Source organism: Narcine bancroftii, chromosome 12 (assembly GCF_036971445.1).
Source record: "Narcine bancroftii isolate sNarBan1 chromosome 12, sNarBan1.hap1, whole genome shotgun sequence".
NCBI lineage: Eukaryota > Metazoa > Chordata > Chondrichthyes > Torpediniformes > Narcinidae > Narcine > Narcine bancroftii.
The window spans coordinates 16,388,943-16,414,882 of record NC_091480.1 but is presented as its reverse complement, the minus strand read 5'-3'; the positions used below and the strand labels follow the sequence as shown (position 1 = coordinate 16,414,882).

Genomic DNA, 25,940 nt, shown 5'->3' with positions numbered 1-25,940 from the left:
CTTTAGGCAGTCCTTGTACCTTTTCTTTGGTGCACCTCTGTCACGGTGGCCAGTGGAGAGCTCGCCATATAACACGATCTTGGGAAGGCGATGGTCCTCCATTCTGGAGACGTGACCCACCCAGCGCAGCTGGATCTTCAGCAGCGTGGACTCGATGCTGTCGACCTCTGCCATCTCGAGTACTTCGACGTTAGGGATGAAAGCGCTCCAATGAATGTTGAGGATGGAGCGGAGACAACGCTGGTGGAAGCGTTCTAGGAGCCGTAGGTGATGCCAGTAGAGGACCCATGATTCGGAGCCGAACAGGAGTGTGGGTATGACAACGGCTCTTTTATTATCATTGAAACAGATCACTTAAATAATAAATTGCCACAACTGTTGAAATGTGGAAAATAAAATAATTTCATGTAATTTTATTTCATTGACTTATTTTTATTCTTCACCCTTCTGAATAATAAAAGCATTGTGAAAAGTGAGAGCCATTGCGATTCTTTACGCTTTGCTTTCCCTCCTGCTGTTCCTTGTGAAGAACCAGTTATTCCATGTTAGCGGGTTGACTTTCAGACGAGTTTGGAATGTGTACACATGAAATAGTAGCTGCTTTTGGCAGAAAAATTTCAAAAAGGTGGCTGAAGCACTTAACAGTTTGATTTGGAAGTTATTCCAGAGGTTTTATTCTTGGAGGCAATCAAGTTGTGCATGTTCAAAGCATTATAATTACCACAGTTATCCGGAATTCAAGCAACCCGCAGCCTTAAGCAACTGGCAAAAAAAAAATCAACGAAAATAAATAGGTAAAAAATACGGAAGTTTAAAATTGGCACGCCTCACTGTTGTTTCACCTATCCTGCAACACGCAGTCTCAAGCAACCAGAAAATTCACTTATCTACCAATCCCTATAGGTGCCAGATACGAGGGGTTTTACTGTTAGGTTTGCTGTTAGGTTTGTTTTTGGGGTTTAATACTGCCACTTATTCTCTTCAACAGCATCAATAGATTACTGCTATGCAGATAATTTCCTGCTTCCCAGTATCCAGTTGTACAATTTGGAAAGTTGACGGTGGGCACCTTGTGACCTGAATCAGCTGTCCAGTATATTCCTTTTAATTTTGGCAGATGAGGAGACAACAATAGGGGTGGCATAGTTAGAGTAGCGGTTAGTGCAACACTGTTACAGCGCCAGAGAGCGGGACCAGGGTTCGAATCTAGAACTGTCTGTTAGGAGTTTGTACGTTCTCCCTGTGTCTGCATGAGTTTTCCCTGGGGGCTCTGATTTCATCCCTCGATTCAAAAACGTACCAGGGGTTGTAGGTCATTTGGGTGTAATTGGGCGGCATGGGCTCGTGGGCCGAAAGGGCCTGTTACCGTGCTGTATGTCTAAAAAAAATTTAAACACATTAACAAATTTTCTTTTGATACCACAGTAATGGGTGGCATAAAAAGAGGTAACAGGCCATGATCTAAAATGGCGGTGCTGGCCCGACGGGCCAAATAGCCTACTCCAGCTCCTATTGTCTATTGTCTATTGAGATTGAAAACTTGGCTGAATGGTGTACTACTAACAACAACCATTCACTTGGTGTCACCAAAACCAAGTAGGTGATTGTAGACTTTAGGAAGGGAAAACCACAAGTATATGAACCAGTGATCATTGGGGGATAAGAGGTAGAGAGGGTGATTTAATTCCTGGGAGTTACTATCTCGGATGAACTTTGCTGGATCCAGTATACTAACGTCATTGTGAAGAAAGCACGTCAGTGCCTCAACTTCCTCAGGAGTTTGTAGAAGTGCCTCAGGTCTCATAGCACCAGGTTCAGGAACAGATGCTACCCCTCCACCTTCAAACTCCTAAGCAACAGATTCAATCAGAGACTCCTGAAGGACACTTACATTGCAAATTATTTATTACTGAATTTTTATTTTTTTCTGTATTTGTTCAGTCGGTTTGTTTACATTTCTTTCTTTATATTTCTCTGTATGCATATCTTTTTCTTGAGTACAGTTTACATTTCTTTCTTTATATTTCTCTGTATGCATATCTTTTTCTTGAGTACAGTTTACATTTCTTTCTTTATATTTCTCTGTATGCATATCTTTTTCTTGAGTACAGTTTACATTTCTTTCTTTATATTTCTCTGTATGCATATCTTTTTCTTGAGTACAGTTTACATTTCTTTCTTTATATTTCTCTGTATGCATATCTTTTTCTTGAGTACAGTTTACATTTCTTTCTTTATATTTCTCTGTATGCATATCTTTTTCTTGAGTACAGTTTACATTTCTTTCTTTATATTTCTCTGTATGCATATCTTTTTCTTGAGTACAGTTTACATTTCTTTCTTTATATTTCTCTGCTTTGTTCATGAATGAGTGAGACAAACACCAGGCTGAGTCGAAATCAGGGTTCTTTGTTCTTTATTACCGGATTGTAACACTTGCGACCAACCAGGTTAGTCGGAGAATGCATTCTGCCGTTATCAGCAAAATGGTGATTTTTTATACCCTTGGATACATGCTTAGAACATCATCATATCATTACTTGTCCAATGACTAAAACTGTTGCTATCCTTTCCCTGCTAGCTTCCTGCCTCTCAATCCATCAATGTCTCTCTTATCTTGTAAGTACAAGGATGCATTCTGTTACTCCTTAGTACTGGGTGACTCCTTCTCCGGTCCCATCTCATGATGTTTTACCTAACAAGAGTACAAGGACACCTCCCCTTCTTGTTACTGCCCTGTACAGGGTAACTCCCTACACATTCCCATCTCATGATGTTTTACCTTACAGTATGCATATCTTTTTCTTGAGTACAGTTTACATTTCTTTCTTTTTATTTCTCTGTATGCATATCTTTTTCTTGAGTACAGTTTACATTTCTTTCTTTATATTTCTCTGTATGCATATCTTTTTCTTGAGTACAGTTTACATTTCTTTCTTTATATTTCTCTGTATGCATATCTTTTTCTTGAGTACAGTTTACATTCCTTTCTTTATATTTCTCTGTATGCATATCTTTTTCTTGAGTACAGTTTACATTTCTTTCTTTATATTTCTCTGTATGCATATCTTTTTCTTGAGTACAGTTTACATTTCTTTCTTTATATTTCTCTGTATGCATATCTTTTTCTTGAGTACAGTTTACATTTCTTTCTTTATATTTCTCTGTATGCATATCTTTTTCTTGAGTACAGTTTACATTCCTTTCTTTATATTTCTCTGTATGCATATCTTTTTCTTGAGTACAGTTTACATTTCTTTCTTTATATTTCTCTGTATGCATATCTTTTTCTTGAGTACAGTTTACATTCCTTTCTTTATATTTCTCTGTATGCATATCTTTTTCTTGAGTACAGTTTACATTTCTTTCTTTATATTTCTCTGTATGCATATCTTTTTCTTGAGTACAGTTTACATTTCTTTCTTTATATTTCTCTGTATGCATATCTTTTTCTTGAGTACAGTTTACATTTCTTTCTTTATATTTCTCTGTATGCATATCTTTTTCTTGAGTACAGTTTACATTCCTTTCTTTATATTTCTCTGTATGCATATCTTTTTCTTGAGTACAGTTTACATTTCTTTCTTTATATTTCTCTGTATGCATATCTTTTTCTTGAGTACAGTTTACATTTCTTTCTTTTTATTTCTCTGTATGCATATCTTTTTCTTGAGTACAGTTTACATTCCTTTCTTTATATTTCTCTGTATGCATATCTTTTTCTTGAGTACAGTTTACATTTCTTTCTTTATATTTCTCTGTATGCATATCTTTTTCTTGAGTACAGTTTACATTCCTTTCCTTATATTTCTCTGTATGCATATCTTTTTCTTGAGTACAGTTTACATTTCTTTCTTTATATTTCTCTGTATGCATATCTTTTTCTTGAGTACAGTTTACATTTCTTTCTTTATATTTCTCTGTATGCATATCTTTTTCTTGAGTACAGTTTACATTTCTTTCTTTGTATTTCTCTGTATGCATATCTTTTTCTTGAGTACAGTTTACATTTCTTTCTTTATATTTCTCTGTATGCATATCTTTTTCTTGAGTACAGTTTACATTTCTTTCTTTATATTTCTCTGTATGCATATCTTTTTCTTGAGTACAGTTTACATTCCTTTCTTTATATTTCTCTGTATGCATATCTTTTTCTTGAGTACAGTTTACATTTCTTTCTTTATATTTCTCTGTATGCATATCTTTTTCTTGAGTACAGTTTACATTTCTTTCTTTATATTTCTCTGTATGCATATCTTTTTCTTGAGTACAGTTTACATTCCTTTCTTTATATTTCTCTGTATGCATATCTTTTTCTTGAGTACAGTTTACATTCCTTTCTTTATATTTCTCTGTATGCATATCTTTTTCTTGAGTACAGTTTACATTCCTTTCTTTATATTTCTCTGTATGCATATCTTTTTCTTGAGTACAGTTTACATTCCTTTCTTTATATTTCTCTGTATGCATATCTTTTTCTTGAGTACAGTTTACATTTCTTTCTTTATATTTCTCTGTATGCATATCTTTTTCTTGAGTACAGTTTACATTTCTTTTTTTATATTTCTCTGTATGCATATCTTTTTCTTGAGTACAGTTTACATTTCTTTCTTTATATTTCTCTGTATGCATATCTTTTTCTTGAGTACAGTTTACATTTCTTTCTTTATATTTCTCTGTATGCATATCTTTTTCTTGAGTACAGTTTACATTTCTTTCTTTTTATTTCTCTCTATGCATATCTTTTTCTTGAGTACAGTTTACATTTCTTTCTTTATATTTCTCTGTATGCATATCTTTTTCTTGAGTACAGTTTACATTTCTTTCTTTATATTTCTCTGTATGCATATCTTTTTCTTGAGTACAGTTTACATTCCTTTCTTTATATTTCTCTGTATGCATATCTTTTTCTTGAGTACAGTTTACATTTCTTTCTTTATATTTCTCTGTATGCATATCTTTTTCTTGAGTACAGTTTACATTACCGATAACAGCGTGGCCTGCAGGAAAAAGAATCGCAGGGTTGTATGTGATGTCATGTACAGTATATAATCTGACAATATATTTGAACTTGACCTATGTTTGAATTGTGAAACTGCTTAATTTCTCAGTAAGATGACACTTTAGAGCAATAATTATGAGGGAGTTTATCATTCTATAATAATGTTCTTATGAATGTTCTAGACTTTACACAACTAGTCCTGAGCATTATGGACTATGGCCATGGCAGAGATCACCCTTTTACAGCCCCCTATTTTTGCAACCTCCTTGCAACACTTTTTTTCTGCTTTGCAGATCCTACTGAATTTTTTTCTTTAAATCCCTTCTTCAGGAGAAGCTTCTAATGAATTTGACTGTGCTCCAATTTCACAAGTAGCCAATTTTTTTTAGCAGTAACCATGCTGAGATCAAAGAAGAGGATTTCTCAAAGAGTGATGAAAGTGGATTGTATACCAGCCACTGAAATGTCACATTCTGTCAGTTTTTTTTTAAGGCACCCTGCCATGAAGCATATGAAGGCCTGCTAGTTGGAGAGTTCTGTTATTTTAACCCCTGAGAGCTAAGAGTATCCCAGTTATAGAATTTTTAATAATTTTGGTAGCATTAAGATGATATACAGCTGCCCTTGTGTTATGAATGCCTGGTTTATGGATACTTCTAGCTACAAATGGACTCTCATAATGTTATTAAATTCAGAACTCCACCACATACATTCATTTCTAGGAATGGCAGAACTATTTTTCCCCTGATTCTACATTTTTAGCAATTGTTCTTATCATTCGTGTGCTTTTGATGACATTCATTACATTATTATGGAGATATGATAACCACATGGAGTGATTTTTGTATATTTTTCATCTTACGGCAAATTAACTCATGGACAGAATCTATTTGGCATGGGCTGTATTACAAATTTCATCCAGGGTTGGAAATACCAGCCACTCTAACCTAGCCCCATTGAGAATGGCAGTATTATACAATGTAATTTCAAGTATATATCAACGAATTACTGCTATTTATGTACTGTCATAACTTTGAGAAATGTGGTTTAAATGATGTAGAAGTTATGGTGAAAATAACAATAATTCAGTTATCCATTATTAAGGTCCACTTATTGTAGATGTGGTGCTAATTTTGGAATTTGATTCCTCATAAATGAATTGGAAAATGAAATGTATGTCACCACACAAAGAAAATTAAGTTAACTTCTGTATTTAAGTTGAGCTACACAAATATTGCAAGGAATGATTCAGACCATTTGGATATTTATCATTCAGGTAGCCATCAGTTTCAGTCCCACATATTAAATTTGAATTTGGACAGACCCTTTCAGCTCATGAGCCCATTGCTGCCTATAATTACACCCAGTTGACCTACAAACCCTGATACATTTTGAATAGTGGGAGGAAACCGGAGCCCCGGGGAAAACCCACGCAGACACGGGGAAAATGTATAAACTCCTTATAGACAGTGTGGGATTCAAACACTGGTCACAATCGCTGGTGCTGTAATAGCGTTGTGCTAACTGTGCCTGTTTTCTCCCAGATCTCTCAGTTCCCATGTTTATTCCCATACTTTTGATTGCAGTATGGAATCAAGCCTCATGATTTTAGTGGAAGGGAAAATGAGATGGGTTGCACGACAGGTAGTCTATTCAACATCACTGATTTCAAATGCATCAAACCTCCAATCCTGTGCATGGACAACATGATGGGATGGTAAGGTGATGATTGAACAGATTTTTATATTTTCCCATCAGTTTTCCAACTACTTGTGGTTATGTAGTTATCACTGTATATATGATTTCCAGCATTATGTGTAATAGCTGATCTTGGGTTGCTCATTAAGGTTAATAGATCTCTGAGGCTGTGCTCTGTACTCCCAAACATTTTCTAACCACCAAAATATTTAATTGAACATATTAACATAGTGGTTCTCAACTTTTTCTTTCCACTCACATACCACTTAAAGTAATCCCTATGCCATCCATGCTCTGTGATTAGTAAGGGATTGCTTAAGGTGGTATGTGGGTGGAAAGGGAAGGTTGAGAACCACTACTCTAGATCCAATTGTTACTGAAATATTTTGCTTGAGGAAAAATTGTCATTGGCCCATTTCCTCTGGAGTTCTGAAACCGTGCACATAACGAGTCAATTAGGGACGATTAAAACAGTGGTTTTCATACTTTTTCTTTACACCCACATACCACCTCAGGCAATCCCTCACTCATCACAGAGCACCTATGGCATAGGGGTATGTCAGTGGAAAGAGAAAGGTTGAAAAACACGGTGTCATTTTGTACATTCCAAAGGGTGCCATGGAGATGAGGGAAAATACAAATGGCTAAGGTTGGTCCATGTATCCACACTCACAATTGTCTTCACGTTTTGACTCCTGTGTTTTGAGTGAGTCAGTGTCATTCTAAGGCGCAGACTCATTATTCAAATGGACTTTGCACTCTGAACTGTCCGTGATAATGCAAGTCTGTAATAAGCATTGTGAGAGCAGTAACAACATTACAAATACACAGCACAGAAAACTCAGACAGGCACAGCTACATGTTAATAATGTCCTGTGGATTGCTGCAGTATTTCTACTGTAGTGTTCATGCTACATACAAGCTTTGGAAAACGAGACTGGTTTATTGCTATGGCCATTGCACTTAAGTGGGCCCTAGGCGCTGACATCAAGGCCCCATGTCATCGGAGCTCCAGCCTGGAATTGGCAGGCGTTCCCTCCAGAGTTCACCATCTTCCTACCGTGCGGAGGTCACCTGGGACGACAGCTGGTGTCACCCCCCAGGTCCACGCAGTCACCGCGTTCGTTGGCCATTTTGTGGGCTGACCTGTGCAGGCCCCTACATTTCCTTGTTTTACAGGGAGTTAATTGATGCTGCAGGATGTAGATTTTTGTTCCAGTCAGAGAGGAGTATTGGGCACATTGTGATGTCACCATGTGGACAAGGAATAACACCTGCAACCAAGGTGAATCAAGCTCAGAAAGTGCCCAGTCCAGATGGTTATATGGGGAGACCCAATGCTTGCATTCCTGGTAAATAGAAAGTAAAATCACCGATATCTGGAATTCAGGCAACCAACAAAAAAAATCACTGAAAATAAATAATTAAAAATACAGGTTTTAAGTTGATGCCCCTAGTGGTCAGTTTGCCAATCCACACAACATGCAATCTCAAGTAAGCGACAAATTGACTTATCTGACATTTACCAAATCTCAAAGGTGCTGGATATGGGGATTGTGACCAAGATTGTACCGCAGCTATAGTCTGCAGTGCCCTCTCTGGACCAGGTGCTACAGGAATTCCCTCAAGTAGGCGCCGTGCTCAATCTTTGAACGAACAAGGATGGAGACTGGAACACAGGGAGTCAGACATTGAAATTTTGGGAACGCCAAGCAAGTGCAGACCTCCGAAAGAGACCATGAAGTGTACAGACTCGACTACCGGGAATGGAGCTTGCGTTGTGGACTTGAAAGGCTGAGGGGATCAAGGCCTCTGCTGGTGCGATGTGGCTTTCGGTCTTCGGCACCGGAATTGACGTTGCCTGTTGCTGGGGGTTGTGGAGACGGTGTGGCGCAGTCGAAGGAGATGTCCCAAGGTGTTCAGAGTGGCAGAGCTGGAGAAGGTGTCTGGAGTGGCAGAGTTGTGGGCCCAGTTTAGGGGTCCTGAAGATGCGTGTCTAGGATCAATGGGGCCTCGTGGGGGAGATGCTGTGGCTTCGACCTCCAGAGACGGTGAACTGTGAGAGTGGTTTTCCTTTTTTAAATAAAAAGACAATTTAACATCCAGAGTCCAGCAGATCCGGTAAACGTGGCCTTGATGGCAGTGCAGTAGTAGCCTCCAGCAGCCTCTTCAGATCGGGTGAATGGTCTCTACTGGACATTTTTAACACCTAAAGACATAGTTGGACCTGTCTCTAACCATGGCCCAGCCTCTGAAAATCAATGTATTGTGACACTTTTTTAAATACATTTTAAGTAGTTGTGTGTAATCAGAGATATGTGTGTAAGAAGAAGAGTTTAATTTTCACTGTCATGTGGGGAGTTAGTGGTGGCTAAAGGCCCAAGATGGCGGTGCTGCAGTCGCTTGCAGCAGTCTCTTCGGGACCTGGTGCTTCTGTTCCTATACTGTTTGTAGTTGTTATGTTGTTTTTATGTAACACTGTGGGCTTAGGAAAACGTTATCTCTTTTTTCTGAAAGCCTTCTATTACTATACTGAGGGTTTTACTATATCTAACTAAAACTGTCGGAAAAACTCCAACATTACTGAAGTAACAATTTCCTCTGGGATTTGGATTGAATTGGAGGAGAGGCACGGTTGGAGTAATGATTAGTGCAACGCCTTTACAGCGCCAGCGATCAGGACTTGGGTTTGAATCCCATGCAGTCTGTCAGGAGTTTGTTCGTTTTCCCCGTGTCTGTGTGGGTTTTTCCTGGGGGTTCCAGTTTTCTCCCACCATTTGAAATGTACTGGGGGTGAAGGTTAATTTGGTGTAAATTGGGCAGCATGGATTCATGGGCCGAAATAACCTGTTATAATGCTGTATGTTTAAATTTAAAAAAAAAATTAAACTGTATTGTCAAAATTCACTACATATGGAGTTCATAATGGCTGTTAGAAGGGAAAATTATTATCCTGCATTTGAGATTCTGATTCTGTTCCAGAGATGAATGGACAAGTCGGATAACCATTCTATCATCTGATCCATTGTATTTTGTTTCCATTGAGTTTAAGTTAAATTTTCAAAATTTTATTTACAGCTCAGAGGAAACCCGTGTAGTCAGAGCACGTACAAACTCCTTACAGACAGTGCCAGATTCGAACTCAGGACGCTGGGGTTGTAATAGCATTGTGCAAACACTACACTAATCCATCCATTTCTAAAGTGCTTATGTCACAAGATGAATGACGTGAGATTCTTGGGGTTTTAAGCAGAGTTGTAACTGTGGAATCATCCACCGATCACAAAATCTCATCCTTTGATTTCCAACAGAAATCTTTTGATGCCCATCCACGACGGGAAAGCCAAGTGCGTCAGTTGGCGTGGATTGGAGATGGGGTCTGGATATCGATTCGCCTGGATTCTACCTTGCGCCTCTATCACGCACACACCCATCAGCATTTACAAGATGTTGACATTGAGCCTTACGTCAGTAAGATGTTAGGTACGGTTTTGAATTCTGCAACTCTATGAATATGTCACTGACTTGAATCTTGTACCATGACTAAAAAAAAAATTAACCAACATCTTTGAAAACCTCCAGCATTTGTGCCTCAATTTGGTTATTGATGTTATGGCACTGGGAAGGAGACACTATCTATAAAACTGATACACTTCAATTATAAATTTACTCCTAACCATTGATACTAGATGTTTTTATCAAGTAGTCTGAGTGAAGCATGAAAGTCCGCAGACGCTGTGATTGTAGAAAAACACACAGAAATGCTGGAGGATCTCAGCTGGACTCGCAGCGTCCTTAGAAGGTAAAGATACATTACTGATGTTTTGTTCCTCCAGCATTTCTATGTGTTTTTACTTTTATCAAGTAGTCTGACCAAGAACTGCTGGGGCTTGAGTTCAAGTGATCACCGAAGCTGAGGCATGAGTTCAGTCCCTTTAAATAAAGCCCATTGCAGAATTGCTAAAGGCATTGGAAACGCTGCAGAAAAGTTGAAGCCACCATGTGGCTGAACTTATTTGTGGTGTTAATTGGAGCGAATCTTTACACTGCCAAAATGTGCAGTTTGGTTCCATTGAGATTTGTTTTTTCTTGAAGTGATGCTAATTCATATGAATGAGTGAAGGTATATTTTTAAAAAGTATTCTGTAAAAGCTCAACACAGATTCTAGAGAACAGTGCAGCACCTTTTTTCCTTGGGGAGGCTGTGCATGTTTGTTGAGTTCCAGCATATGTCTGCAGAATATTTGGGTGAGAATCACTTGCTGTGCACCAGTTCATATATTAAATTCCTTCTTTGCTGTGTGTTATGATGAACTGAATGTTGTCTAATTCTAAAACTCCTTGCTTTAATTGTCAGGAACTGGCAAATTGGGATTTTCTTTTGTACGGATCACAGCTTTGCTTATTGGTGGAAATCGACTTTGGGTAGGAACAGGAAATGGAGTCGTTATTTCTATCCCATTGACTGAAAGTAAGTTGACCTGGAAAGTAATGGGGATTTTCAGTGTTTCTTGGATTCATAAGGTTTAGAAGAAATTGTTTTTTTTTTCCTTGTGCAGTAAAATTGTTACATCACCGAACAGAAACTGGAAATGTAGAACATGAAAGTATTTCCTCTCTGTTGTTATTTACTCATATATCTTGAAGACTTAAATATCCCATTGGATTCATTTCTAACCATACATATTTTTGCATCTACATGAATTCCAATGATATGTTTATATATTGTATTTATATCCTCCTTGCACATTTCAGAACAGGTGCCACCAGTACGCTAATAGTTGCAGATCTAAAGGTTATTGATGATATTGGCGTTCTTCTGGATGGAGCCTTTCCAAAATGCAAAAGGTGTCATCAGCTGAGGTTTATTAAAATAATGCTGGTCAGTCTTTTGTAGGTTTGCACAAGGGAATATGTTTGGATGATCAAAACATGCTGATGGGACGACACGGATAATGTGGCGGTGAGCGCAATGCTGTTACATCGCCAGCGTCTGGAGTTCAATCCGGCGCTGTCTGTAAGGAGATTGTACGTTCTCCCCGTGTCTGCGTGGGCTGCTTCGGTTTCCTTCCACCCTTTAAAACGTACTGGGGTTGTTGGTCATTTGGGTGTAATTAGGTGGTATGGGCTTGTGGGCTGAAAGGGCTTGTAACCGTGCTGTATGTCTAAATTGAAATATAAAAATTTTAAATTTAATTTAAAATTAATTTGTGCTGAAACAACGCATTATGCATGAGAGCTGGTGAATAAGTGTCCAGTTTTCATTTACATATGAATTATTAGATTGATTTTTTTTCTGCAAATTAGTGAATTAATATAATTTTAAAAGTACTTCATGAACTATTGACCAGGGCTATTTAACAATTTAAAACTGAACGATGATTAATTGTATTTTGAGGAAAAAAACACCAATTTTTTTTAGTTACGTCATTTGTTTGGAGCTGACCATGGAGGTTAGCATTAGAACTTTTGATTTGTCTTGGCTTTGGATTAGTCTAACTCTGGATTGTTATGGTTTGGGTTAAAATTGACATTGGTTCTCCCTCAGAATCAGAGACAGGTACTCAGATTTGAATTTGATGTTGACAAGGATAAGGATGACTTTCGTCTCTGTCACATTAAAAATATGAAGGTGATAGTGTGTGTGAGGAGTTAGAAGACTTGTGGGCTTATGACGATGGACTTTGTCCCTTAAGAGGCTGGTAGGTGCCTGACCAACTCCTCTGCATGAAACGCTTACCTGCCTGGCAATGGGTGACCTGGCTTGGAGTGGCATTCAGGACAAATCCTCACAGTCACCTCATCAATGGCCACTTGACTGCAAGGAGATATCCTCTGTATCTTCTCTTGAGACATCACCTCTTTCCTGTAATGCGACCAGAATTGTACAAAGTACTGTGAATCAAAATTTATTGTCATGAGGGTGTCACAAAATTTGGTTTTTTTTTGGGGGGGGAGGCAGTATAACAGTAAAAACATTTATACGAACCACCTTACAAAATAAATAAATAAAATTAGTGCAAGAAAAATAAAAAATCAAAGCAAGGCAGCGTCTGTGGTTCATTATTCATTCGGGAATCTGATAGCAGAGGAGGAGAAGAATCTGTCCTTGTGCCACTGAGTGCTCATCTTCAGGCTCCTGAACCTTGAATACTGACAACAGTGGAATAAGTTCTTATCATTGCTTCCATCCTCTTCTGTGCTCTATCTTGTGTTCCAAAACAGATAAAGACACATCCTATATTTATTAAACACCTTGTCCTTCTACCTTTGAGGATCTGTGGATATACAAACCAAAGTACTGATGTTTACCCACACATCAATATCTTGCCATTTATTGTGTGTTCCCTTGCTTTATTGTTGCCTCTCCAATGTTAGACGTAACATTAAATTCCATTTTTCTGACCACATCATTTATAACCTTAAGTTGAAACCTCCTCCCACTCAACCACATGACCATTCTTGGGACCATCCTCCAACTATAAAATATTCAATCGGAACTGAGTCAGTAATGCTCTAAACAATCACTTCATGTTGCTAACAGACATCAGAACAATGCAATTTACCAACATGTAAACCTACAATGTAGTTACAGTTGGCTGACATTTTCACGAGGATCTCCCTTTGCAGCTGGTTAGTTGAACATTTTCCTGCACTTTTGCTTTGAGTGGCTGGAACTATCAGCTGACAGAGAATGATAAAGGGTACCTTGGTTTTTCTGAATGATGAGATCTAACAGCATGTCTGCTTAGCCAAAGCAATTTAAAATTGAGAGAGGGTTAGATGGACTGAAAAATCAAGCGCAGTAAATTAATGTGTTAATTTAATGTTAACATGCAGGGGCAGCACTGGGTACATTAAGGTTAAAATGAAGGTTTGGCAAAGGTGCACAATGATTCACAATTCAAAGGATCACTCCTTGTCACAGATAACTGCTGAATTTTACAATAACAACATAGGATGATTCAAATGCATATTTTAAAGCAAACTGCAGACCATTAATTTAAAGTCACAAGGAAGATTAGAGATTCCTAATCTCACAACCCAGCCTGTTTGAGTAAACTATGCCAGTTCAATTACATATTATAATCTGGTTACACAAAACACAGGAGCACAATTTACAACAACCCATTTAACAACTTGTTCAATTTTGGCAAGTTATTAATGCTCTCAAGCACTTTTTAAACACAATCATGAGTTTGGGAATAAGTAATTGATTATTTGATTGCAATTTGATTAAAGGTTGTTAATACAAGAGTTTATTTTGTGTGAGCATGTGCATGTGTGCATGCATCTATGTGTTGATGCTTGCAGTCTGTGTTTTTCCACATCATTAACAATTGTCTTGATTTCTTCTTTATAATGTACATATTTTAACGAAGGGTTGCTTTACTAGTTGATTAAAAGGTGAGCTGTCTGCTCTAACTAACGCTGACTGGTTGTGACTGACAGATGGCCTGCTTTTGAGAATTTTGTTGAGAAATCCTTCTGATGCCTCTTTCTTGTTGCCGGAACAAAGCCAAACACATTTAGGATTATGTCTAGAATTATTCGTAAAGTAGGATTAAATGGCATGAAGACATTCTTCTTTTGCAAAGAGTTCTTACTGTATCTTTGAACTGTAAAAATGGATGTCATTTATTCAATTTTAATTGCCAATTAGTCAGTCTAGAAAATATATGACATAGAATGTGATGTTTTGGCCCATTCCATTCATATCATTTTAAAAAGAGTTTCCCCCACCCCCTGTAATTCCACTTTCTATCACAGGGCCAAAAGCTTTGCGATTTATGTTTCTTCTTCAGAGCACATTAAATGTGATGAGAATTTCTTCTCCTACCCTTCACTGGGTAGAAACATCTTTCCCCATCTTCTTAATAATCATTTTCTTCATTTTTAATATTTTATTTAAAATATAAGCAACCATGATTAAGCCAATAATATAAATACATCCTTAAATTTAACTTGGTTTATATATAAACAAAAAAAACCTCCTAATCACCCCTAGCCCCTACAATAATACACCCCCTCCTCCCAGCTCTACCCCACATATCCCAACTAACCCCTAATAGAAAAAAAAGGGGAATACCAAAACAAAAAATTAATACATTGTGGAATAAGGAAACCCCATTACATCTGGATAAAAATCTTCAAATTTTCCAATTAAAATAATCCAGATATGGGTTCTTAACAATCATTTTCCATTCCAATGAGGACAATAGTTTTTGATCCAAAAGCTAAAGGAAATATAATCATTCTATTATAGTCCCTCAATAATTTTAAAATGTTTTCATTTCCTCTGTTTCAGAGGAAATAACATTAGACAACCTACCCTTGGATGAAATTTTCAGTTGCCGCCAACATTCTCTCCAGTACAACTGCATCTTCCCTGTAATTTAATCCACAGTGATAAGAACTAGATGAGATTCTCCAGCTATACCTAAGAGGTGCCATTTACAGTGGAAGCATAACATTTCCACTCTTATTCTGACTTGGCAAGTAAGACAAAGTAACCTGTGTCCCAGCTTAGCCCTTGTCTTAACTTGTGCCTCTTCCTTTAAATGTCGGTGGACATGCACACCGAAGTTTCTCTTTTCTCACACCTCCACATAATCTCCTGTGTGCCAGCTTAGCCCTTGTCTTAACTTGTCCCTCTTCCTTTAAAGGTCTGTGGACATGCACACCAAAGTTTCTCTTACCTCCACATAACTTCTGCTTTGCTTTGCCTTGTTGCATTCCCCCTCCCCCCCACTGAATACACATTTATATGTCTATTTGTCAGCCTTTCCCCTTCAACCTTAGTTGGCTCTGCCTCCTCCACTAACTTTCTGTCTTCTATTTCCTTTTTGTGTTTTCTCCCTTCTATGTTCAACTTCTGGTTCTCTTGACAGACGAAAATGAATCACCTCCACCCTTCCAAAAAGTATCAGCCAATCAGTCCCTGAGGATATTGGTCCCAGCTCTGTTCAGTTGCTGCCTGTCCTGTGCACATTTCTCCTTCCCAAAATCATTTTCAAGGTTTACAAATCTAAAACTCTCCCTCCTGCACCTTCTAACAGCAATACAGATATTCAACGTACTGTCAATTGGAGTTGACTTCACTACTAAGAGTCGCAGGACTTGTATCAAAACAATAAATGCAAGGACTATGCATGTTGCCACATGTGTAAAATGACTACTTTGGGATGATTTGTAATGTTTGACACCAAGAATCAATTGTTATTGGATAGATGCATATTGTAAGGAAAAATCTGCAACACCTAATACATTAATGTAAAGTTCAGAGGAGTGCCATGCTAGAATGCACATAGATGTCATTGTTCTTTAAGTGTCAACTAAATAGCATAAATGGAGTAGTCTGCATCTTTCAAAGATTTAATTAGTATATAAACCAACTGACCTAGAACAACTGACTTGAGCTTTGGCACAATAACAGGTGTATCTAAAAATATATATACTGTATTAAAAACCTTACTGTTAATTCAGTTTTCTGTGAGATCTCCAAGCAGTCTCATCCTTCTGCAAAGAGGACAAGAACTGGGAGACTATAATTTTGGCAATAACCAAATAGTTTTGGAACTAATTCGGACAGCTTGCAAATTCTGATGAATTAAAAGTGCAAGCCAGATCAGGTTTTGGTCGTTCAATTCCAAACAAGATTCAGATGATTAAAGGCCATTAAAGTTTGGAAGTTTCCAGCATTATTTTCTGCACACTTTGTTAATAATGGAAATGGTATCTCTGAATTATATATTATAATTTATTGGACCATTTTAGGATCATGTACAGTACCATAATTTTATGTCGGGATTTTGGGTTGGAAGGGAAGTATTACAATGGAATTATTTACTTGTATTAGGTTTGCACATTCATGCATTTGACTGTATTCTGTAATATCTTTTATCCCCATTTTCTGCCTTCCCCACCCACTTTTCTTTTATGTGGTACATGACCAAAATGGATTGTTTTGGCCAAAAGACATGGACTGCAGGCTAGCTAGCTGTGATCCTGGCTTTCACGATACATTAACATGAGCAGAGGCCGCAGGAGTTGTTGCACACCATCAAAATTAGAAAGCTTGGCTATTTTCCCTGACTTGTTGTAAGCTCTGAGACTTGTTATAGCACCATCATCACGGCCAGAGCCAAGATCAGCTGTCAGAAAAGATGAGTGATCTCTAAACCTTGGAGTGAACGTAATTAAAATTTACTGTTTTTTTGTGTAATTTGATTTTTTTTTAATTGACTTTCTAATTGATAATTTGAATCAAAAGGCACGATGGGGGATTTATTATTTGAGAAATGTTCTTACTTTATCAGAGTATATTTATGATCAACGAGTGTAGTCCCCTGCCCTTCTTGGATTCCTTCCGATCCCCTAGGTTCTCCCATTATTGGCTTTGTTATCTGCTGCTCTTGCCTTCCCTCCATCCTTCCCTCTCTCAATCTCTTCTTCTGCCTTCCCTCCTCCAGCTGTAGTTTTGCACCGAGGTCAACTGTTGGGGTTCAGGGGTAAGTTTAAAAGCTGACTGTTTGTTTTAGATGTGTCATAATTTTAAAAAATAGTTTTCCATCATGCCTCACACATACTGCCTGCTCGTTTGTCAAGTTGTGAATTTTTTGCTCATATTTAGTGATTAAAATCTTCATTGACACCAAACTAGTACATTTTGCATTTTTATCATTTGGTTCTGTGGAAAACATAATGGGATGCTTCTTTCTTTGATAAGATTTTTTTTTTCATTTTTATATTCTCTCTAAAAAGAAAAAATCTAATCAAATTCAGGGAATATTGACTTGGTTGCAAGCTTCCAGGTTCACATGGTTCCAAGTTATCCAAAAAAAAATCCAGTTAAATGATTAGACTTGATCAGTTTGCTGTTTAGTTTGCTTTTGCAATATTGCTGTAGTAATTTATAACAGTACTATGTTACAAATAGAACAGGCAGTCATTTGGTCAAAATTTAATTTCTTAGAGATGTAGTAAATATTTTTTTATTAGATGGTGAAAGCCAGGTAGGATTTTGCTATAATCTGTTGCTCAAACTACATGTAAATAAACAAACATGTAGGAGAGCAAATCTATCCCTGTCAGGATCTGAGCTATTGACATAATTTAGAACGTTTGTTTTCTAACCAGATTGGCATTTAACTTTTTGCTTGTGTGTGATTAATAAAAGTTGCAATCCTGCTTGGAGAGGGACAAATGGCATGGACAGGTTCCCCAGCATATCACTTATGACAACGTATAGAGTGCTGTGAATGGCAGCTATGGAACACTGCCTTGATTTCATCCACAAATGGTAGATAGAAATAATGCAAAACTTAAAACCGGATCATCTTCTTAGTTGGAGAATTTAACTATTGAATGGAAACATCCATCTTTGTGTCTGAATTGAATACTTTATGGTCCACTCCACATTTCTTCTAATAATCAACAGTTTTGATAGCTGACCTCTCCTCCATAAACATTAGGACTTGTGAATGCATTTTTTTCTCTGCTAATTGCTGTTTTTACAAAAGAAAACTAACAAAGTGAAGCCTCTTTTCATATTTTCACTGGCTTTGAGAGTATTTCAAGGGTCAGAATAAAGGGATAAGGGATGGTAGGGTCTGAGGAGAGAATTCCAAAGTACATCTCAGGTAACTGAAGACAAGATGGTTTGTGGCCGAGAAGAGTGAGGTCAAGACAGTATTTGGAGAACAAAAAAAATGAAAATCAAGGTGTTGATAGTCAGTGCCTCAGAGAATTAATGTAAGGTCAGCAATCAATGGAAAGTGGGTGAAGAGAACAGAGAATAAAGGAAACAGAGATTTAGATGAGCTCAAAGGATGTAGCATGGAAATAGGAGTTTAGAGGTAATATCACCATGGATAAGAACTTCAATTGCAGATGAATTGAGGCACAAGTGAGACAGGCAATGCTGAGCATTCTTGACGATAGAGTGAATATGTAGTCATAAGCTTGAGGCTAAATACCACATCAAACTTATGAACTATTTGGTTCAGATTTGAACACTTGGTAATGAGAGAGATGGAGATCAGATGATACTTAATAGGAGAAAACTTCTCATTCAGGCCCAGAAATCTGACAAATATATCAATGAAAATGGGGTACTTGAGGTAGGTGGTGAGGAAGTAGAGCAGCATATTTTTGGTGTGCATGTGAAATCTGATTTTTAAAAAAATATATGTTTCTAAGGTTGTAGTTGAGATATAAGGGGGCTGAAGTGCACACCAATGTCTCCATATTCTTATAGTTGAGTAAAGCAATTCATAAAGTTCTGTGAGCGGCAAGGTTAGCGTAGCGGTTAGCGCAACACAGTTACAGTGCCAGCGATTGGGACAAGGAGTTTGTATGTTCTGCGTGGGTTTTCCCCGGGGAGCTTGGGTTTCCTCCCACTGCTCAAAAAATGTAATTGGGCAGCATGGGCTCATGGGCCAAAGGGCCTGCTACCATGTTGTATAACTAAATTTAAAAAAAATTAACATTCCAACTATTTCCAATAAATACTAACTTACAAGCATTTAAGTGGAAGCCAAGAATGTTGCACGGCATGGTACTTCCATTGAAACGTTGTCTGGTGATATTGTCCTGATCTAAGATATACCAAATAGAGGAGCAAACCTTTCCAGTAAACAGAAAATCATTAATGGATAATCCTAGGCTCCTGCTTCTATGCCAGAGACACTTGTGAGCCACAGCATAGATGGATAGGTAAAGAGCAGAAGAATAAGTAAGAAGAAAAATATAAACAGTGTATGTTTGAAACTAGTGGATTAGTTTAGGTGTTGTCATTAAAACAGGAAGCTGTTTAGTGTATCATTGCACTAATTATGCTTGATATTGTTTCCTCATCTTAAGTGTAATGCACTTTGACTGGTACATTTCCAATTTCCTCAACCTTTTTGGCCTGCTTAAGAAATTTAATTTAAATAGGAAATCTTATGAGTTGTTATAATTTATGGTCATTCCAGAAGTTGTCCCAAATAAAGTCGATTTCCTGCTGCTTTTAAGAACAAGTTCAGTTCTCTTCAAATGTTCAGTCATAGAATCATCCTAGTTCCTGGCTCAGAATTCAAAGTCCTGTGAGTTATTGCTCTCTAAATGCTCAGAGAGGCAAATATTGGTGCAGCGAGTGGATCCACCACCTCATAGCACCAGAGACTTTGATTCAGGGCAGATTGTACCTCTTTAATCCAGCAACATTGGGACCTGGGACATTGTCGGACCACAGAAAATGCCGGAAAACAGAAATTGGCCCCTAAGGGAACCCCCCCCCCCCATGTAAATACATCAAAGGTAGAACAAAGTTTAAAACAGGAAATAATACTGTGGTGCGGAATGATTAGTGTAGTGGTTAATGCATCGCCTTTACAGCACCAGTGATCGGGAGCAGGGTTTGAGTCCCGCGCTGTCTGTAAGGAGTTTGTACTAATGGCAGCAGATTCAACCTTTACAGTGCCAGCGATGGGGACCGGGGTTCGAGTCCTGTGCTGTCTGTAAGGAGTTTGTACTAACGGCAGCGGATTCAAACATGCCAGACCACAGACTCCCGGATAAGAGAGGTACAACCTGTACTAACTTAGGTTACTCTCTGAAGAATTTGTCTGTTCTTCCTGTGGCTGCAAAAATTTCCTCCAGTTTTGTGTTCATGCCGCATTCCAAAGATGTGCAGGTTATCCCTAGTATGTTTGTGAGTGTTAAAATTTGGGGGAATTGCTGAAAATGTGGGAAGAGTTTTTTTTTAAAAAAAGATTAATATAGGTTTATTGTAAATGGTGGTTGATTTTGGATAGTCTGTTTCTGTGCTGTGCTTTTTTTTCATCAACTACTAAAATTTTAGTAGAGGTTTTAATCAATTATCAGTCTACCTCCTTACGGTACTCACTTTTAAGACAACAATATTTTCACATTGAGTCTTTGTTTCACTGCAGGGGAAGAATCAGACTAATTTAGTAGACAATAGTTTTGTATCTGGGTCTGCGGATTGTGCTTTTGTTCTTGGTTCTCGTAGCTGAGGAAATATGCCTCTCCCTGCTGATCTGCATTGTAGTACAAAAGGAGTGGTGCATTGATATTTGTCCCAAACTTTAATAAAGGCACTAAAGCAAGAAGTCATCCATATTTGAACAGGAATAATTGAGCATTCCCACTTAACTCATATCATCAAAAATTAAACCATGTTTGGTCAGTCAGAATAGTTCAAATATCATTTGCTCTGCTTCATTACATTAAGAAGAAGTTTTATAAATTACAGTATTGAGTATCCTAGAATTTTGAATGTTACAAGTTGTAAATAGGCATTAATGTTTCTGTACTCAAGTTAAATGTTTAAAACTATCCCCGAGAGCAATAGTTCTGTGTTTGCTCTGGAAGTATCTGGATTGTGTTATTGAGATTTTTTTTTTAAAGCTAGCTTTTAAGGGTGATGTGCTGTCTAGTTTTAAAGCTCTCCATAGTTTAATGCTAAATTTGTGTGAGATTGAACAATTTTAGATCACGAATGAAAAGCAATGAGAAATGTGAAAGTTCACAGAATCAGATTGTAGCAATTTTCTGGAGTGAAACACAGGATAAAGCATCGGCTAAGAAAAGACTGAGGCAATAACTCAGAATGGTGTCAACGTTCACTTTGGATTCAATTCAGTGGACAGCAGATTCGACCTCACCTAAATTACATCCATGAATGTCCATTAGATGTAGAGGGAACCTTGCATATTTTGAGTTTACTCTATGAAAATTGGCCTTCTAACTGGCACTGAAATGAATAGGTGGAACCTTTCTGGTGAAATTGTTTGGAGGTGATGCTAAGTCCCGAAAGAGTCTTAATTTTAAAAAAAGAGGAAAAAATGCATTGAGTTATTGTAAGGAAAATCCAGTTGATGTTTGAAGAGTTAATTATTAATCAAATGGTGACAGAGTTATGTTGTCACATTACTAGGTTTAATAATTCCACTTGTTGCATCTTAAGTGCCCAATTGGAATTCCCTTTGATAGGCTGTATTTAATGCTGTGAAATTTCCTAATTATTAGGGCTACTTTTCCTTGGTGCATTCCCAAACCATACCTACTCATGCTTAGTAGGTACTTGCATTTTGTCTCCCATCATCTTCCAAACACAACCAATTCATCCGTATACAATAGGTCAGAAAGATAGATCTGTCCTTGATTTGTAACTGGGACTAATCCTGAATTCTTCTTGGTGCTTTGTGTATTGGTGTCTTGGTTGGTTCCATAATGGAAGGTGAGCATTTGTTTCCAGCGTGCTGGGAAACTTTCCATTACCTCTTCATATCTGATCAGTGTACAGTCATTTTCAACTTTTCTGCTCCACTGTCCTCCTCTTAGAAAAATGTTTTCAAGAAAACATTGTCACAATAAAAGACAAGAAAAAGAGAGTGGCTGTGGGAAAAGCCAGAATTTAGGGCCACAAAAATCAAGAGCGAAGACTGATAGAGAACTCATGGCTGTAGTGTCAACTATAGCCCCTTTTACACAGCCTCTTCAAGGCAGGAATATTGCACCTTTATTGTGCCATGCCATTCTGTGTAAAAGGTACGAACATGGAAAGGGGGGATTGTTGTAGCCCTGCCTTTAAGATGGCAGTAGAGGTAGTTACAGTGCCAAATTGTGTTATGCCAGTGTTGTTTGGTACAATGTAAAAAAAAAGTAAAGCCAGTTTAATTATAGGTTTTTACGGCAGTATTGTGCAAAAAGGGCTGTATTTATGTCTTTTCAAGGTCCGATAATTATTTCGAAGGGAGCATCTCCAAACTACAGAAAGCAAATAGAATTGATTAGAAGTATGGGTCATTTATGAAACAGTAGTTTTATAAAGTGTATTTTTCCAGGCTTAGCCATTGATTCCAAGAATGTTGAAACATTAAGATAGTACTTCAATCTACAGCATACATCGAAGTAACTAACAGATATCACTTATACCTTTGAAAACAAAACAGTAGAAAATAAAGAACACAGTAGTGTTGCAGTTTTACTTGTTACTACCCTGTAGTTAGTTTTAAATTGTTCTGGGACATGCAAATATGAAAAGAAAAGGAATTTTATTTTTTTCTGTATAAGGTTTAGAGATGCTCTCTGAACTACTGCATGCAGTGATGGTATAAGTAGTAAACTCTCTGTCATAAGGGGCTCTCTGTCTTCTCTTTGCATGTTTGCACGTTTTGTGAACTGTACTTTTTCGTTAACAGCATCTATTATATTTTAACACTGCAATGAAACCTGAATATTTCGGTGACTCTGTAAAAGTATCAGTTGAGTTATAAGATTTAATAATAATTACCTATAGACAGCATTAATCTTATAAACACATAACAATCTACTCATTTGTTTAAAATAACTGTACCTGTGTGAAGCACGAAATTAAACTAAATCATGATAAAATGCTTATTCAACTAAAATATGACCTTTTAAACTTTGCTCAATTACTCGGTTTCCTAACCATTGATGAAAATTTATTGCACTTTTCTACATTTTCTTTTATGGAAGTCTTTGTTTTTGTCTCTCCGAGAAGCTTTTTTTAAATCAGATACCCTTTCAAACTCCTGAAAATTCATTCCATCTGGCAGCATTCTCTGATGACATCTCTTACATTTGTTCAACTTGTCTTTAATTCTTGCTGCTTGTTTGTTCTTCTATTAATCTGAACATTTTCAGTTACTCACTAATTTTAAGTTGAATTAATGGATTTTGCCTAAAATTGGCATTAGACTGACAGATCTATATTTTATTTCAGTCTGTTGGTCAAAGAGATTACTGCTTCTTTAAGTATTTAAAAAGGGTTGAAAAATTCAGGTAATTTGCATAATATCTAACTATCAATTTCATTAAATATCAGTGAAAGAGTTGCTGAATTTTTGAAATTCCAGGGATGAAACTGAATATTTGTTAAAATTGAATTTCTATCCAGCATGTATCATGTTAATGATGGTTTACATTTCCATTGTTGAGATGTCAAAACAGGTTTCAATGTATTGAAAATCACTGTCCTTTCAGCTTTTTTTAATAGTTGGTCTAATCTTAAAATGGTACAATCGATGTATTTGTTGCAGCCAATAAGACATCACCAACCGGCAGTGAAGGAACTCGTCCAGGTGGAGTGATTCGTGTCTACGCAGATGAAAGCAGTGACAAGGCATCAATTGGCAGCTTCATCCCATATTGCTCCATGGCTCAAGCCCAGCTCTGCTTCCACGGACACAGGGATGCTGTCAAATTCTTTGCATCTGTACCGGGTAAATTCCTGGTACCAACCTCCCTTTTCCACTGTTTATTGTTGAAAAACATTTTTGAAGTACTTAATTCCTATGATTTAAAAATGCATCATGGAAAAATCAAATGAATCAATACAATATGGTGGAGTATGCCTTAAAATTCAGCCTCCTTTGGTGTAGACACAACCCCTTTATGATAATTATGCTGTCCTCAAGATTTGAAATGGAATCAGCATGCCTGCAAAAGAGGGACTGAAAAATCTTATGCTGAACCTGTGGAAGGCACAGGGGGTCCCAGGGAGAATTCATGTAACATCCAGTACCCCCTCCCCTTCCCACCCCAGAATATAGATGCCTCAAGCTCCCCAAATAAAAATTATCATATGAGTTATCTATCTTGTATTCAATTCAGACATAGAACCATAGAACATCATGGCACAGAAACAGGCCCTTTGGCCCTTCTGGTCTGTGCCAACCTCTTTTTCTGCCAAGTCCCACTGACCTGCACCCAGTCCATAGCTCCCCATACCTCTCCCATCCAAATTCTTCTTAAATGTTAAAATTGAGCCCACATTCATTACTTCAGCTGCCAGTTTGTTCCACACCGCCACCACTCTCTGTGTGAAGAAGTACCACCTAACATCCCCCCTAAACTTTTTCCCTTTCACTCTTAACCCTGATTTGTATCACACCTACCCTCAGTGGAAAAAGCTTATCTACATTTACTCTGTCTATTCCACTCATAATTTTAAATACCTCTATTAAATTTCCCCTTCTTCTACGCTCCAGGAAAACGAACATTCCTAACCTGTTTAAACTTTCCCTGTAATTGAAATCCAGGCAACATCCTTCTCTGCACTCTTTCAATCTTATTGATATAAGACTGCACATAATACTCCAAATTTGGCCTCACCAATGTCTGATACAACTTTACAATAAAATCCCAACTCTTATACTCAGTATTTTTATTTATGAAGGCCAATATGCCAAAAGCTCTCTATACAACCCTACCTACCTGTAATGCCACTTTCAGGGAACTGTTTCTGTACTCCAAGATCCCTCTGTTCTAAACACTCCTCAGTGTTCGACCATTAACCGTGCATGTCCTTTCTTGGTTTGTCCTTCCAAAATGCAACACCTCACACTTGTCTTGTAAGATTGCTGAATTGGATACTGGTCAACCTCGAGATCCTGCAGCAGATTGTTTTGTGCTCTCGATTTCAGCATCTGCAGTCTCTCATGAATCCTCTTGCTGAATTGGAAGTTGCTCTTCATTACTTTGTTTTATGGTATCTAATCGCTTGTTCTGGTAGGTAATGTCCTTGCAACATTGAATGGTAGCGTGTTGGACAGTCCGACAGAGAATCCAGGACCAACTGCACCTGAGCAAGAGGAGAGGAAGCTGCAGCCTGTATTGGTTCTCAGTGGAGGAGAAGGCTACATTGACTTCCGAATTGGTAAGGCAGATTTGGATTTCATCAAATGGCATTGAAAATTATTTGGTTTGTAAGCCTTTACTTTCTCTAATTTTTCAAATTTATGTTGATCCAGTTTACACAACAGTGATAATTTAAATTTAGGCATACAACACGGTAATAGGCCCATGAGCTCATGGTGCCCAAATTGACTGACAACCCCAGTACATCTTGAAGGGTGAGAGCAATCTGGAGCTCTGGAGGAAACCCACGCAATCACAGGGAGAATATACAAACTCCTTACAGATAGCGCCGGATTCAAACCCTGGTGGTTGGCTCCGTAACAACATTGCACTAACAACGCTGTCCAAACTCATTGTCCTAACTCATTCTCTTTTGTTGATTGGCCCAGTTCTCACTATATTTTATGCACTACACATTATGTATTACCCCCCCCCCCTTACCATTAGCTATCCTTAATATTTTTCTTTTAGTGTAATATTTTACTCTTTTTTTAAAGCCAAGTATTCCCAACTACAGCACTATTGTGGCCTGAATATGCTTGAGATTGTTTGATCTCGGAAGCTAAGC

At 37.7% G+C, this 25,940-nt stretch overlaps 1 protein-coding gene across 5 annotated transcripts in view; it reads left to right on the top strand.

The window, feature by feature from the left end:
- mapk8ip3 (mitogen-activated protein kinase 8 interacting protein 3) overlaps positions 1-25,940 on the top strand; it is a 408,818-nt gene that overhangs the window by 378,730 nt on the left and 4,148 nt on the right. For 3 of the 5 annotated variants that reach the window (XM_069906190.1, XM_069906189.1, XM_069906187.1), the window contains 5 exons: positions 10,012-10,183; positions 11,058-11,171; positions 17,173-17,211; positions 23,773-23,955; positions 25,248-25,391. In XM_069906190.1, the coding sequence (XP_069762291.1) occupies positions 10,012-10,183; positions 11,058-11,171; positions 17,173-17,211; positions 23,773-23,955; positions 25,248-25,391 (652 nt within the window). The remainder of the gene's footprint in view (positions 1-10,011; positions 10,184-11,057; positions 11,172-17,172; positions 17,212-23,772; positions 23,956-25,247; positions 25,392-25,940) is intronic. The other 2 variants (XM_069906191.1, XM_069906188.1) reach the window with 1 other exon arrangement.